This window comes from Chiloscyllium plagiosum, unplaced genomic scaffold (genome assembly GCF_037043375.1).
Source record: "Chiloscyllium plagiosum isolate Xiang-an unplaced genomic scaffold, Cpla_swu_hap1 HiC_scaffold_4, whole genome shotgun sequence".
In the NCBI taxonomy this organism is placed as follows: Eukaryota; Metazoa; Chordata; class Chondrichthyes; order Orectolobiformes; family Hemiscylliidae; genus Chiloscyllium; species Chiloscyllium plagiosum.
The window spans coordinates 38,715,898-38,728,513 of record NW_028270142.1 but is presented as its reverse complement, the minus strand read 5'-3'; the positions used below and the strand labels follow the sequence as shown (position 1 = coordinate 38,728,513).

At 41.1% G+C, this 12,616-nt stretch overlaps 1 protein-coding gene across 1 annotated transcript in view; it reads left to right on the top strand.

The window, feature by feature from the left end:
• LOC122549505 (immunoglobulin lambda-1 light chain-like) overlaps positions 1-9,290 on the top strand; it is a 75,523-nt gene extending 66,233 nt beyond the window's left edge. Inside the window, exons 3-6 of the mRNA XM_087986175.1 lie at positions 568-624; positions 3,723-4,043; positions 5,155-5,229; positions 8,750-9,290. Of these exons, the coding sequence (XP_087842301.1) occupies positions 568-624; positions 3,723-4,043; positions 5,155-5,229; positions 8,750-8,883 (587 nt within the window). The 3' untranslated portion in view covers positions 8,884-9,290. The remainder of the gene's footprint in view (positions 1-567; positions 625-3,722; positions 4,044-5,154; positions 5,230-8,749) is intronic.
• Positions 9,291-12,616: the final 3,326 nt, after the last annotated feature.

Sequence of the window (12,616 nt, the reverse complement as noted above, 5' to 3'; positions counted from 1 at the left end):
TTTCTCCACCCAACTCTCCAGTCTATATTCTCCTGTATTCTTTGATAGTCCCCTATGTTTTCTGCTTCTCCATCAACCTTCATGTCATCTGCAAACTTACTGATCAGACTAGCAATGCCTTCTTCCAGATCATTTATGTATATCACAAACAACAGTGGCGCCAGCACTGACCCCTGTGGAAAACCACTGCTCACTTTCTCCATTTCGAGAAACTCCTTTCAACTAGTACTCTCTGTCTCCAGTTCTTTATCCGCCTCGCTAGAACACCCTGCACACCATGTGACTTCACTTTCTCCATTAGTTTACCATGAGTGACATTGGAACTGATGCAAGTGTGAGACTGGGGAGACATAAGCCCTCAAAATGCATTCAGTGACAGCTGTGTCTGGGGGATTGTAGGTCGGATTCAGTCTCTGTATCACTGAAGCTAGACCAGTTAAGGTAGACAAACTGTTTGATATTGGGTGTACCCACTTTGGCCAGTGTGGTTACTGTTAAAGGGTTGGAGACGCTGCTGGTGAATAATCAGAGCGAGTGATAGGTTATTGTCAGGGGGTGTAACATAGTGCTACAGCAGTGCTTACGTGAAAATTTTCGGCGCTGGAACGAAACTCTTTGTCACAGGTGAGACTTCGATGTATTGCAGTAACAGTGGAGATGTGCTGAGTAACCGGATTATGGCTTTTAGAAGAGCGGGCGATATTTTCTGATCTCTGCAGGTTTAGTTCCTTTGGGAGAGAGTCTATGCGTCTGAGTTGGTTATTGTAATATAATATAACACAGTGCCACCTCTGGAGCATGGAGAAAAATATTCGGCTCTGGGACTCGGCTCATTGTAACTGGTAAGAGGTGTGAGTGCGGTGAAGTGTTCAATAGGGTTCGGAGAGATTTATTCACAAAAATAACGTCTGGTGTGGCGGTCAGTCTGTACAATATTTGTTGGGGGTGTGGCTGGCCACGGTGCCAGTTTCTCGTGGTTGTTGGAGGAGATTGGCACCAAAGCCCTATCTCCCGTTCAGTGTTTCCCCGAATAAGTCAGCCTCAGGATATAGGCGGTGGCCGGGTTTTTGTATAGTAGCATATCACAGTGGTGAGGGGTAAAGGTCTTCGGAACTGGGACTAAACTGATAGTTACAGGTGAGTGGACAATGGTTAAGGAGTGATAGCGCCGCGAAACTCGCTCCAGGTTGATACCGAGAAGGTCTGGGTCACTTGGGTCAAAGGTTTCTGGACTCCAGCTTTATAACGGATTCGGGGGTGCTGAGTGCATGGCCCCGGGCACCTAACGTTGCCAATATTAAAATTGATCATTCAGTAACACCGCGAAATGTATAATGTAGTATTGTGGCCAAGATGACACCAACAAGATCCCTGCCTGTCTGTTATAGGAACTCCGCGCTAATCTGGATCTACCACTTAAATTGTGTTTGCAGAATTTTCCGATTGCTACAGTAACTCTGAAAACCCTGTCATGTTTAATGAGGGAAATATCTAACGGTCAATTAAATAAAGCCGTGGAAACAGTAACAATTCATAGATCCAATGATACTAATGCAGATGGGTAATAGCACAAGAGTTACAGTAAGTGAACTGAGACAGTAGTCCTTAAAAGCGGCAGTAATATTCACCGCTGCAGATTTTGTACGGTACTCTGTCGCTGTGGCCGGTACACGTTTGCAGTTTGGCAGTGGGACCAGGCTCATTGTAACGGGTGAGTTTGATTTTGTTGCTCATCCCGGGATCATGTTCCCTTGCAGCTATAATAACCTGCAATTTGTGCAAACTGATTTTTAAAAATCTTCAGTTTTCGGTGCTGGGACTGAGCTGTGAGTCCCTGTGAGTCTTTCAAATCTAGCAATTTAATAATACACGGGAACAGTTCACACTCTGCTTCAGGGAGGCACGAAAAGGAACGTTTAGCATCGTCTTAGTGGCGATAGGTTGCTTTAATTTGTTGCGAATGGAACGTCTAGAAACCGGGGAGTTACAGTGGGACCCGAAAATGAACGAGGAACTTAGTTTCTCGTTCGAATCGTTCACTGCTCTCACACAAGTGTCGCCTCTATGGGCAAAGTCCAACATAAAGGAATAAGCAGTGAATTTATGATACACAAAGCACGCTGAGTTTCTCCGACATTCTCTGTGTTTGTTTGAGATTCGAACATGCACCATATATGAATTTATATATACTCCTTACAAAATTCAGATTGAAAGTACGTTATTTTGGAGCAGCGTTACGAACATGACTAAGGTCCCAAACTGTTTAGAATGTACATAAATCTGCACTTTAGGAGCTAGTGGATGTCTATGACATCGTAGCAGTAATTGATGCAGGAATAAAGCGAGGGTAACTTGGTAGGTCAGGACGGGGGACGACTGTGGGAAGGGGAGGCGAGCTGTCCGGTGTAGGTCTGTCCGCGCAGGTGAGAGGGACGGAGAGGCGACATGGGGGACCCGAGCCTCAAAAGGCCGGGAAGGTGGGCCGTTCATTGCCGATCAGTCAGAATGAGGAAAGACCTGCATTTAATTCATGTTCAGCTTCAATATTACGGGGAGTCGACGCACTTTTAAAAGTTGCTTATCGTGCATTGATCACTTTAACTTAATTACCGTTGGTTTGAGGAAATTCTTAAAGAAAGGAAAGGGGCGACTTCGTATCTTTCAACAAAGAAACAAAGAAAGCGGCCAGGGAAGCATAAGTGTTAAGAGAATTGGGAAGGGGCGCGGGTAAAATTATAGGATGATGGATTAGAGAAGGAAGGTATTAGGTCTATCATACATGCACCACTTCTATCCAGTTGGCGGTTCTCCTTTGCTCACTCGTCATAACTTTATCTATTCCTACTTTTCAAAAATGGAATTAGTTTCCACAGATGTTACAGTCAGTGCATTCCAAATCACAGCTGACCGTTTAACTTTGAACAAAGGCTAAACATGTTGGGACTCTCCTCATTGGAGTTTAAAACAATGAGAGGTGATCTCATTGAAGCACTTAGGATTCTTTAGGGTCTTGGCAGGATAAATGCTGAGGGGACGTTTTCCCTCATGGGAGAGTTTTGGATCAGAGGGCATTGCCCCAATTTAAGGCTGGGATGAGGGGGAATTTCTTCTCTCAAAATGTTGTGAGTTTTTCCAACTGTTTGCCGCGAAGAGCTGTGTTGGGCAGATTCCTTGCGGATACATAAGATAGACAGATTCTTCATCAGTAGGGGAATCAAGGGCTACAGGTAATGGGCAGGAAAATGGACGTGAGAAATGTCGGATCAGCAGGCTGGAGGGCTCGAATTGTCTACTCCTATTCTTAAATCGTATGGCCTTATAGTTGCACACTTATGGCCGCTGGTTCTTTGCACAATTGGTTTACGAATGCTCCCATGATTGCCTCATACTGGAAAAAGTGAGGACTGCAGATGCTGGAGATCAGAGCTGAAAATGTGTTGCTGGAAAAGCGCAGCAGGTCAGGCAGCATCCAAGGAGCAGGAGAATCGTCGTTTCGGGCATGAGCCCTTCTTCAGGAATCATGCCCGAAACGTCGATTCTCCTGCTCCTTGGATGCTGCCTGACCTGCTGCGCTTTTCCAGCAACACATTTTCAGCGCTGCCTCATAGTGGAAGCTATTTCTCCTTTTCACTCCACCTACAGACATGTGTGTGTTGTAAACTTATGTTTGTCCTTAACTGAGAAGTTTACAGACATTTGTCTTTTTTTTTTGTTTGAATCAGATGCAATTGTTCGGTCACCAAAAATACAAATGTTCCCTCCGAACAACACGGAACTGGATAGAGATAAAAAAGCGACCATCGTCTGTCTCCTGACTGACTTCTTTCCCGAAGTCATTCGGGTTCAATGGACTATCGGGGGAACGAGCGCATCCGAAGACAAAGTGTCAACTGACTCAGTGGAAACACAAGCAAACGGCACTTACTCAGTGATCAGTCGCCTGAAAATCACTAAGTTTGAATGGGACACGAGCAGCGTTCATTGCAGTGCGGAGCATGAACTACCTCCAAACAAAGCCACGATTAACAAGGCCTCCATTCCCGGTACTGTTTCCATTGTCTCCTCTTAGCTTCTACTTCTTAGTACAAGCGGGTTCAGGAATTATTTTGCATCAACTCTCATCTGACTGAAATGTTCGATTTTACACTTTCATTTTAAATTAGTGCATTTTATTTTAAATATAACGTTCAGTAGAGTCATAGTCCATCTTTTAATCACATAGAAAAGCTTTACCGAAGGTTCAATCAGATTAAATTCCCCATGCCCTTTAGACAAGCTTTCTCAGAAGCTTATTAACTCCAATGCAGTTTTGGTGTTCATTAAATAACTTAACAGTAGTGATTACAAATGGAATCTTGCGATTTTCTGTTCAATATCTGTTAGAGATCAGGTTCTGTACTTGAGGTCGGTAAGTACCATGTTGTTCTAGCAAGGGCCGATTTAGCACAGCTTCTGACATGGGATGAAAAATCTTCCCAGCATTTATGTTGGAAACGTAACTTTTATTTCAATATAATATTCTATTTCTGCCCAACTCCCCGCTTGCGAAGTACTCCGGATTCTGAACGATCAGTTCTGGAATCTGTAAATTTGATAAATTGTCACTAGAATGGGGGGGGGGGGGGGGGGGGGAAGTAAACTTTTCAAAGCCAGCGTGGTTGTCCCGAGCGCCCGCGGAACTTCGTCGGGAGATCCGCTGCAATTCCGGAGGGAGTGGAGCATAAGTGGCATTTTTCAATACAACACCGAAAGACGAATAAAGGTCTGTGCCTCAAACCTAAAAAAAAGTGTAAGAAACCAGAGCAACATGATCAGTATTGAATTCACAGTATCAGTCCAGGTTACAGTGAAATGCTGATCCTCCAGTGGGGACTGAGAAGTGAAACGTTCATTGAAAGAAAAAGCTAATGTGTTACACCCACTGTTTTAACGGCAGAAAATTATTACTTTAACACGTTTTAATTCCTTGCCAAACCGAACTCCTTTGGCTCAGAGATTACGAACTCCCGCAAGTATGCTTCGCTTACTCAGTGCCACAACAGATTATCTCCAAATGGACAGACTAATTCATGTTTCCACCCCCTCTCGCCAGCCACTGCATCGCTGAATTCTCGAATTGCTTCTAATCTGTCGTCTTTCTTTCCCCACCCGTAGCTAATGCACAAAGTAATGCTGCAACCCAGACGTGTTCGCCTAGTGTTCAGAACCTAACAACAATCGAGACTAAAGGTAATTCCTGTGGGAGGACGAACCGGTTTGCCAAGTCTAGGCGAGGCTTCCAGTGTTCAGGCAATTAACTCGGAGGCCAGGCCGTGTATCAGTTGGTCGGTGGGTCGACACCCGCACAACGTGCAGAAACGCTCTTACCTTGTTAGAAAATCACAACTAATCCAGTATTGTTCTTCAAGGAAGGCAGTCAGCTGTCCTTACTGGGGTCTCACCCATACCAAATCCAGCCCAATCTCACTGTCGGATTGCTCGGCCAGAAAAGGGTTTAGAGAAACAAACAAAGTGAGCAAAGTAATACATTGGTAAAGGTGGTCTCAGAAGGATGAGAATGGAACTAAGGAAAATAAACTGGGGGAAAACAATACTGACTAAGGAAGAGCTAGAACAGTAATGGGAAACATTCAAAAGAATGATGAATAGACCCTAAGACAAATAGATTCCATTGAAAACTCAAAATCAGATTAGACAATAATAACAGACCACGAAGATAGAGAGAAATCAAATTAATGAAAACTGTATTCAAATGCATATCAAAAAGAGACAATATGAGATTAACTGATCAAGGAATGCTAATGCGTACAGCTCCGAAAGCTAGTGTGCTTCCAATTAAACCCGTTGGACTATAACCTGGTGTGTGATTTTTAACTATATGTATGTACGTATTTTATATATATAGATGGATAGATAGATTAACATTCTATAGCGATAAAATAGAAAAGGGAAACAATCGGGATAGTTGCAGGACCACTAAGAGATGCAGAGATATTTCAGGAATGACACTAAATATATGGCAGAAATATTAAATAAGTCCTTCTCCCAGGAAAATTAACATGCTGTACATGCCATTAAGATTAGAGTTCGAAAAAATGTGCAAGCATTTACAAATGGAAAAGGAGCGGTAATTGATTGACTAATCAAACTTTGAGAACATACACATCTGCCATTCCCGTCTCCTACAGTTCGTTCGTTAAAACATATGTCCAAGATTTTGCTCATTAGCTAAGAAATACGGTGTCATATTTCGAATGATTAGTTGAAGCATCTTGAGATAAAAAAGATACAAATTATTAACAATTTTTAAAAGGCATTTGAATAAATACTTGAATAGGAAAGGATTAGAAGGATATGGGCCAAGTGCAGGGAAATGGGGTCAGCGCAGATCGACATTTTGATCGACATGGACCAGTTTGGGCCAAATGGCCTGTCTACGTGCTGTAGGACTCTAAGACTCTAAATTCAAATGGTTTCGGATCCAGATAGGTTGCGTCTGCGCCTTTTATAAAAAGTCAGGGAAGAACTAGGAGGGCGTCTTACAGATTTTTAGAAAATAGCGACATTACTATGAAAGAGAGATCGACAATTAATGCTCTTTCGAAAATATAAAAAATGGAAATCAAACAAGCCTTTGGGAAATATAAGATCAATGTCGCTCATAATAAAAATAATGGAAATGTAGAAACCTGGAAATAGAAAGTTTATAGTCCATTGTGTTTGCATCAGCTCACTCCCATTTACTTCCACTTAATTCCAGTTTAGGTCCATAGTTCTGTTGGTTACAACCTTTCAAATAGATATCCAGATATCTTTACCAGAAAAATTTCATTCAAAAGCCTAGATAATGAAAACAATTAGCCGGTACAGATTTCAGTAAAGGAGGTTGTGATCGACTTGAAGTAGCAGGACCAGCAGACGAGGGTAATACCGTACATTTAGATTTCTGACTCATGTATATTGAATGTGTGGGATCAGAGAGCTAGGTGCCTCCAAAAAGGAAGCCTTAGAAGTGGCTAATCAGACTGGAAAAGAAATGCTGGGAAAATGTTGGAATAGGGCTTGTGCTAGGGACATTTTTGTTCAGCATTGACACAGATGATTTGGACTCACGAATTGGAAAAATAATTTCAACATTTTAAGATGTCAACTTGATGGTGAGGGTAGTTAAAAGACAGGAACGTAGTGATAAATTACAGGAAGACATTCACGAATCCGTAGAATGAGCATGCTTTTAAGAATTGTGCTTTCATCTCTATAAGTATTCGGATACTCGATTTGGGAGGAAGAATAATGAGACAACATAACCCCTGAAAGTACATTTGTAAATAGTCCAGAGAAACAGGGTGAGCTGGAATGCAGATACACAAGTCACTAAACGTGATGGTGGGGATTAGTAAGTTTATACAGAAAAACTGAAATTTTCTTCCAGAAGAATACGATTGGATAGGAGAAAAGTTTCATGTATACGTGGAGAAGCCTCATTTGACTCCATTTGGACTGATAATAAACGGTGCTGTTCTCTAAATTATAAAGACGCACTAGAAAAGAAGCAAAACTGATTTTTTAGGCTACCAGAACAGAGAAGTTACACCTAACCGAGAAAAATAAACAGCCTGATTAACTTTTCTGTAAGGGAGAGTTAGAGCACAAACAAATATGTCATTAAGATTATAAAATTACTTTATAGATAGATGAAACAAAACTAGATAGGAACAAAACTAGAAAGTGCTATATTGAGTCACTATTGGCTCAGTGGTTAGCACGGCTGCCTCACAGTTCGGTTCCAGCCTTGGGCGACATTCTTCCCGTGTCTGCGTCTGTTTCCTCCTACAATCCAAAGATGTGCAGGTTAGGTTCCATGCTAAATTGCCCATTGTATTCAGAAATGTGTAGGTTAGGTGCATTAGTCCCGGCAAATATAGTGTAGGCGAATGAATCTGAGTGAGTTTCCCTTCGGAGGGTCGGTGTGGACGTGTTGGGCCGAACACTGTTGGGATTCTAAAGTCAGTTAAAAAAAACTAGATTATCGAGAGGATAGTTAAAAGGTAAAGGGAGTGAAGGGTACCGACTAGGGGACTGGTATCGATACAGATAAACCATGTGAACGAAAAAAGAGGGATATTTTGAGCTGAGTCAAAGCTAGGGTTTGGGACCATAAAGACAGATGTGGAGCAGTTGGGCCAAATGGCCCGCCTCTGAGTTTAGATTTAGAAACGCCAGTACCACCTTCGCGGAGCTCGGGATTTTTCTACCTATTGCAAGTGTTTGAGGTTCTATTTGGCTGTCTCCCAACATTGAACAGCTTTTCGTCTTTACTGGTGAGAACCTTCTGCTGCACAATGTAATGTTTTGTCCCTGTTTAAGTGTGATTGTTCTCTGGTTTAAAGCAATCTAACAAAACTGGAAAGGACAATTCATTTATCAATTCTAAATCCACCGGAAGTAGCTTTTTCCATGGTTTCGTGAGTGAAATGCTTAAGACTGGATCTGACAATCCATTTTAAATATGGAGTTTTGACAAATAATTACTCAACCGAATTACGAGCAACGGATATCTCACTTAATCATTAAAGTACTTTGCCAAATCTAGCAGATAAATGTTTTTCACCCGCTGTAGTTTACAAGCGGAGTTCACTGCCCATTATTCGTTTTTCTCAAATGATTACACTTCAATTTAGCATGGTCTCCGATATTACAGAACCGCATTGTGCATAAATGCCGTATTTTGTGTTTCTTCATTTTTCAGAATGGCCTTTGAGTTCACTGCAGTTGGCGTCTTTTACATATACACTGCTTCTGTTGAAGAGCGTGGTCTATTGTGGGATTATCTCGTTCATCTTGTACAAAGTGGAGTACCGTGACGTGAAGAAGCCACTTTAATCCGGTATCGACCACCTCCCATTTCAAAATTTGATAACAGATCTCTATTTGGCTTATGCTCCGATTTCCTGTTTACACGCAGAAATTGTACTTTTTAACTGTCAGTGTATGAACAGCTTACAACTGTCATGTAAATATATCCGGGGCGGGGGAGGGGGTGGGGGTGTGGGGTGGGTGGTTATTTTCAATCTTGTGTGTGTGAATAATGAGCAAAGCCTTCTGTGTGGATGACGCATTCTTGTTAATCAAGTTAATGTGATGGTTTCCAGAAGTATTGCTTGATGTTTCAAATGCTGCACTTTGCGAATCTTTCGCTACAACAAAATTGTTGTCTTCAGTTATAAGTTCATTTTGTAATTTTACTTCACAATTTTGCAAATTTGACAATAAAGTATATTTCAAACTCATTTGATTATTTCCCCTGTTTTGCTCTCAACGAGGCAGTAATCACCAATTTAGTAATATATGTTCTAAAGAGTATCACCTGAAAATGCAGCAAAAATGCCAAATACTACTCAAAGTACCCAGTTGACTCATGCAAAGTCTTAACTTATACCATTAACATCTGATGTTAAGGAAACAACATTAGTGTCTTAATTCGTTATGGATATTAATTCAGCGTACAGTAATGCAGAAACCTAGACTAAAAATTTAGGGAAGTTTAATTTAAGATGATAATTGGCAATAAAATCAGAAACAGAGATCATGAAGCTGAGTTCATTGTTAAAAAAACAGCGTGGTTCACTAATGCCCTGTAAAATTGAAGCTTAACCTTACTACTCTTGCAATCTATTTGCCTCGCAATAAATCATAATTTGTTAGCTTTCCTGATTAATTGCTGCATCTGCACACTAACCTTCGGTAATTCATACACTAGAAGACCCAGATGTCTCTGCATATCAGAGCTCTTCAAACTCTCACTGTTTAGGTAATGTAATAACTTTGCCTTATTTGTGTCAAAATGGACAAGTTTATACTTTCTCACATTATATACTATTTGCTAGATCCTTGCCCACTCATTAACCTACCTACATCTTTTTGTAGGCTCCATATGTCTTCTTTATACAACTCACTTCCAAACCTAACTTTAAGCCATGTCATCAGCAAATTTAGCTACCATTCCTTTGATTCCTTATCTGAATCATTTATATAGATTAAAAGAATTGAGACCCCAACACCGACTCCTGTGGTGACAACCTGCCAGCCTGAAAAAGATCTATTCATTCCTATTTTCTGCCTCCTGTTAGCTAACGAATGTTATACCATGCCAGTATCGTAATCCCATCACCATGAGTTTTTATTTTCAAGAATACCTAAATTCACAGCTAACCTTGGAGGAACCGGTGTGGGAGAGCTCACGGCTAAGTGGCTTTTTAAAGTGTAAGGCCACTTTTGGAAAACTGCACGCAATTTTGGTCTCCTACTATAGGAAGGTAGTTGTGAAACTTGAAAGGGCTCAGAAAAGATTCGCAAGGCTGTTGCCGGGGTTGGAGGGTTTGAGCTACTGGGACAGGCTGAATGGGCTGGAGCTATTTTCCCTGGAGCGTCGGAGGCTGAGAGGTGACCTTATAGAGGTTTATAAAACCATGAGGGTAAATAGACAAGGTCCTTTCCCTGAGTGTGAGAGTCAAAAACTAAAGGGCATAAGTTTAAGGTGAGAGGGAAAGATCTAAAAGAGACCCAAGGGCAACATTTCATAAAGTGGTGTATATAGAATGAGCTGCCAGAGGAAGTGGCGGAGGCTGGTGCAATTACAGCATTTAAAAGGCATCTGGATGGGTATATGAATAGGAGGAGTTTAGAGGGATATGGGCCAAATGCTGGCAAACAAACTAGAATTATTTAGGATATCTGGTCGGCATGGATGAGTTGGACTGAAGGGTCTGCTTCGTGCTGTACATCTGTATGACGACATGATTAATCGGCACTGAATGCCTTCTGAAAAACTAAGTGTAATATATCCACGAGAGCACCTTTATCTACAGCACGTGTTACTTCTTCAAAGAACTCCAATAAATTATTTAAATTTGATCTCTTCGGCAAAACCATGTGGTTCTGTCTGATTATTTGAACTTATCCAAATCTTTAATAATAACTTCTAATGTTTTCCCTATTACAGATGTTAAGTTAATTGGCCTTTAGCTTCTTGTTTCCTTTCTCTGTCCCCTTTCGAATAAAAGAGTTGTAATTGTTATTTTCCAATTTAAAGGAATCTTCCCAAAATCTAATGAGTTTTCGAAAATTAAGACAAACGCATCAAATATCTACAATTACAATAATCAACGATCATTTTGAACGGCTAAGATCTCTTTAGCTCTCTCTATAGTCAAGGATTATAGGTGCATTTTGGTAATGAAATTGCTGACAAGATTCAGTAGCACTGACGCCGTCTACTAATACTACAATGAAAACAGAATATTCGCAAGGGCAATTAAGGTTGGCTAATAAATGCCCGTGAAGGAAAAAGAATCTGGGAAGTTTTTTTTGAAGCCAGTAATGACCATATTCCAGATGTAACATGGCGTCAGTTTTACGGTCTCAGCAGTACAACCTATTGACAACAGAGCAGGGTGGTCAGTGTGTTGTGTTGGAGAATGTGACGCAGAATGACCCCGACAGTGAATTGTTGATCTCCTTCCTGGCTGTAGCAGAACGTGGAGGTCTGCCTGCCTGTCACTTTTGTTGAGTAATGTCCTCAAGCTATACGTAATAGATTTTTCTCTTCACTTGTGAGAGATGACTATGGCTAATTACAAAATACAGAGGTTTATAAAATCATGAGGGATATGGCTAGGATAAATAGAAAAAGTCTTTTCCCTGGGATGGGCGAGTCCAAAACTAGAGGGCATAGATTTAGGGTGGGAGGGGTAAGATATAAAAGAGTCCTAAGGGGCAACTTTTTCAAGCCGAGAGTGGTACGTGTATGGAATGAGCTGCTAGAGGAAGTGGTAGAGGCTTGTACAATTGCAACATTTAAAAGGCATCTGTATGATTATATGAATAGGAAGGATTTGGCGGGATATGGGCTGCGTGCTGGCAGGTGGGACTAGATTAGGTTGGGATATCTGGTCGGCATGGACCAGCTGGACAGAAGGACCTGTTTCCATGCTGTACATCTCAATGACTCCATGATTCTATGACATCTTAGCTTGCTTATGTTCAACTTTACTTCACAGACAATCCTGTGAATCCATATGCAATATATATCTTAAAAGTTGTTGATTTTGTCAGTTCATACATTTTTCTGAAACTTGTAATGCAATGAATTTTGTTGACAAAAATATTCCCTCTACTGCATATATTCAGAACGAAGCTAAAAATCACACAACACCAGGTTATAGTCCAGCAGGTTTATTAGGAAATACTAGCTTTCTGAGCGCTACTCCTTCATCAGTTGGCTGTGGAGCAGACCATAAGATACAGAATTTAAAACAAAAGATTACAATGTCATGCAACTGAAATGATATATTGAACAAACTCAGATTTACATATTAATTAAGCAAACTTGGAAACCATTCTAAAAGATGAAAGACTTAACAGCAATCGAGGTTTGTTCAATGTATCATTTCAGTTGCATGACACTGTAACTTTTTAACTTTGTCCACCCCAGTCCAACACCAGCTCCTCCGCATCATATACTCAGAACCGTTACAAGTGGAAAGGACAGCAAACTAACGGGAATGTTATGTATATTGCTCGAGAGGTGTACTCTCCTCAAGGGGAATAAAGGATT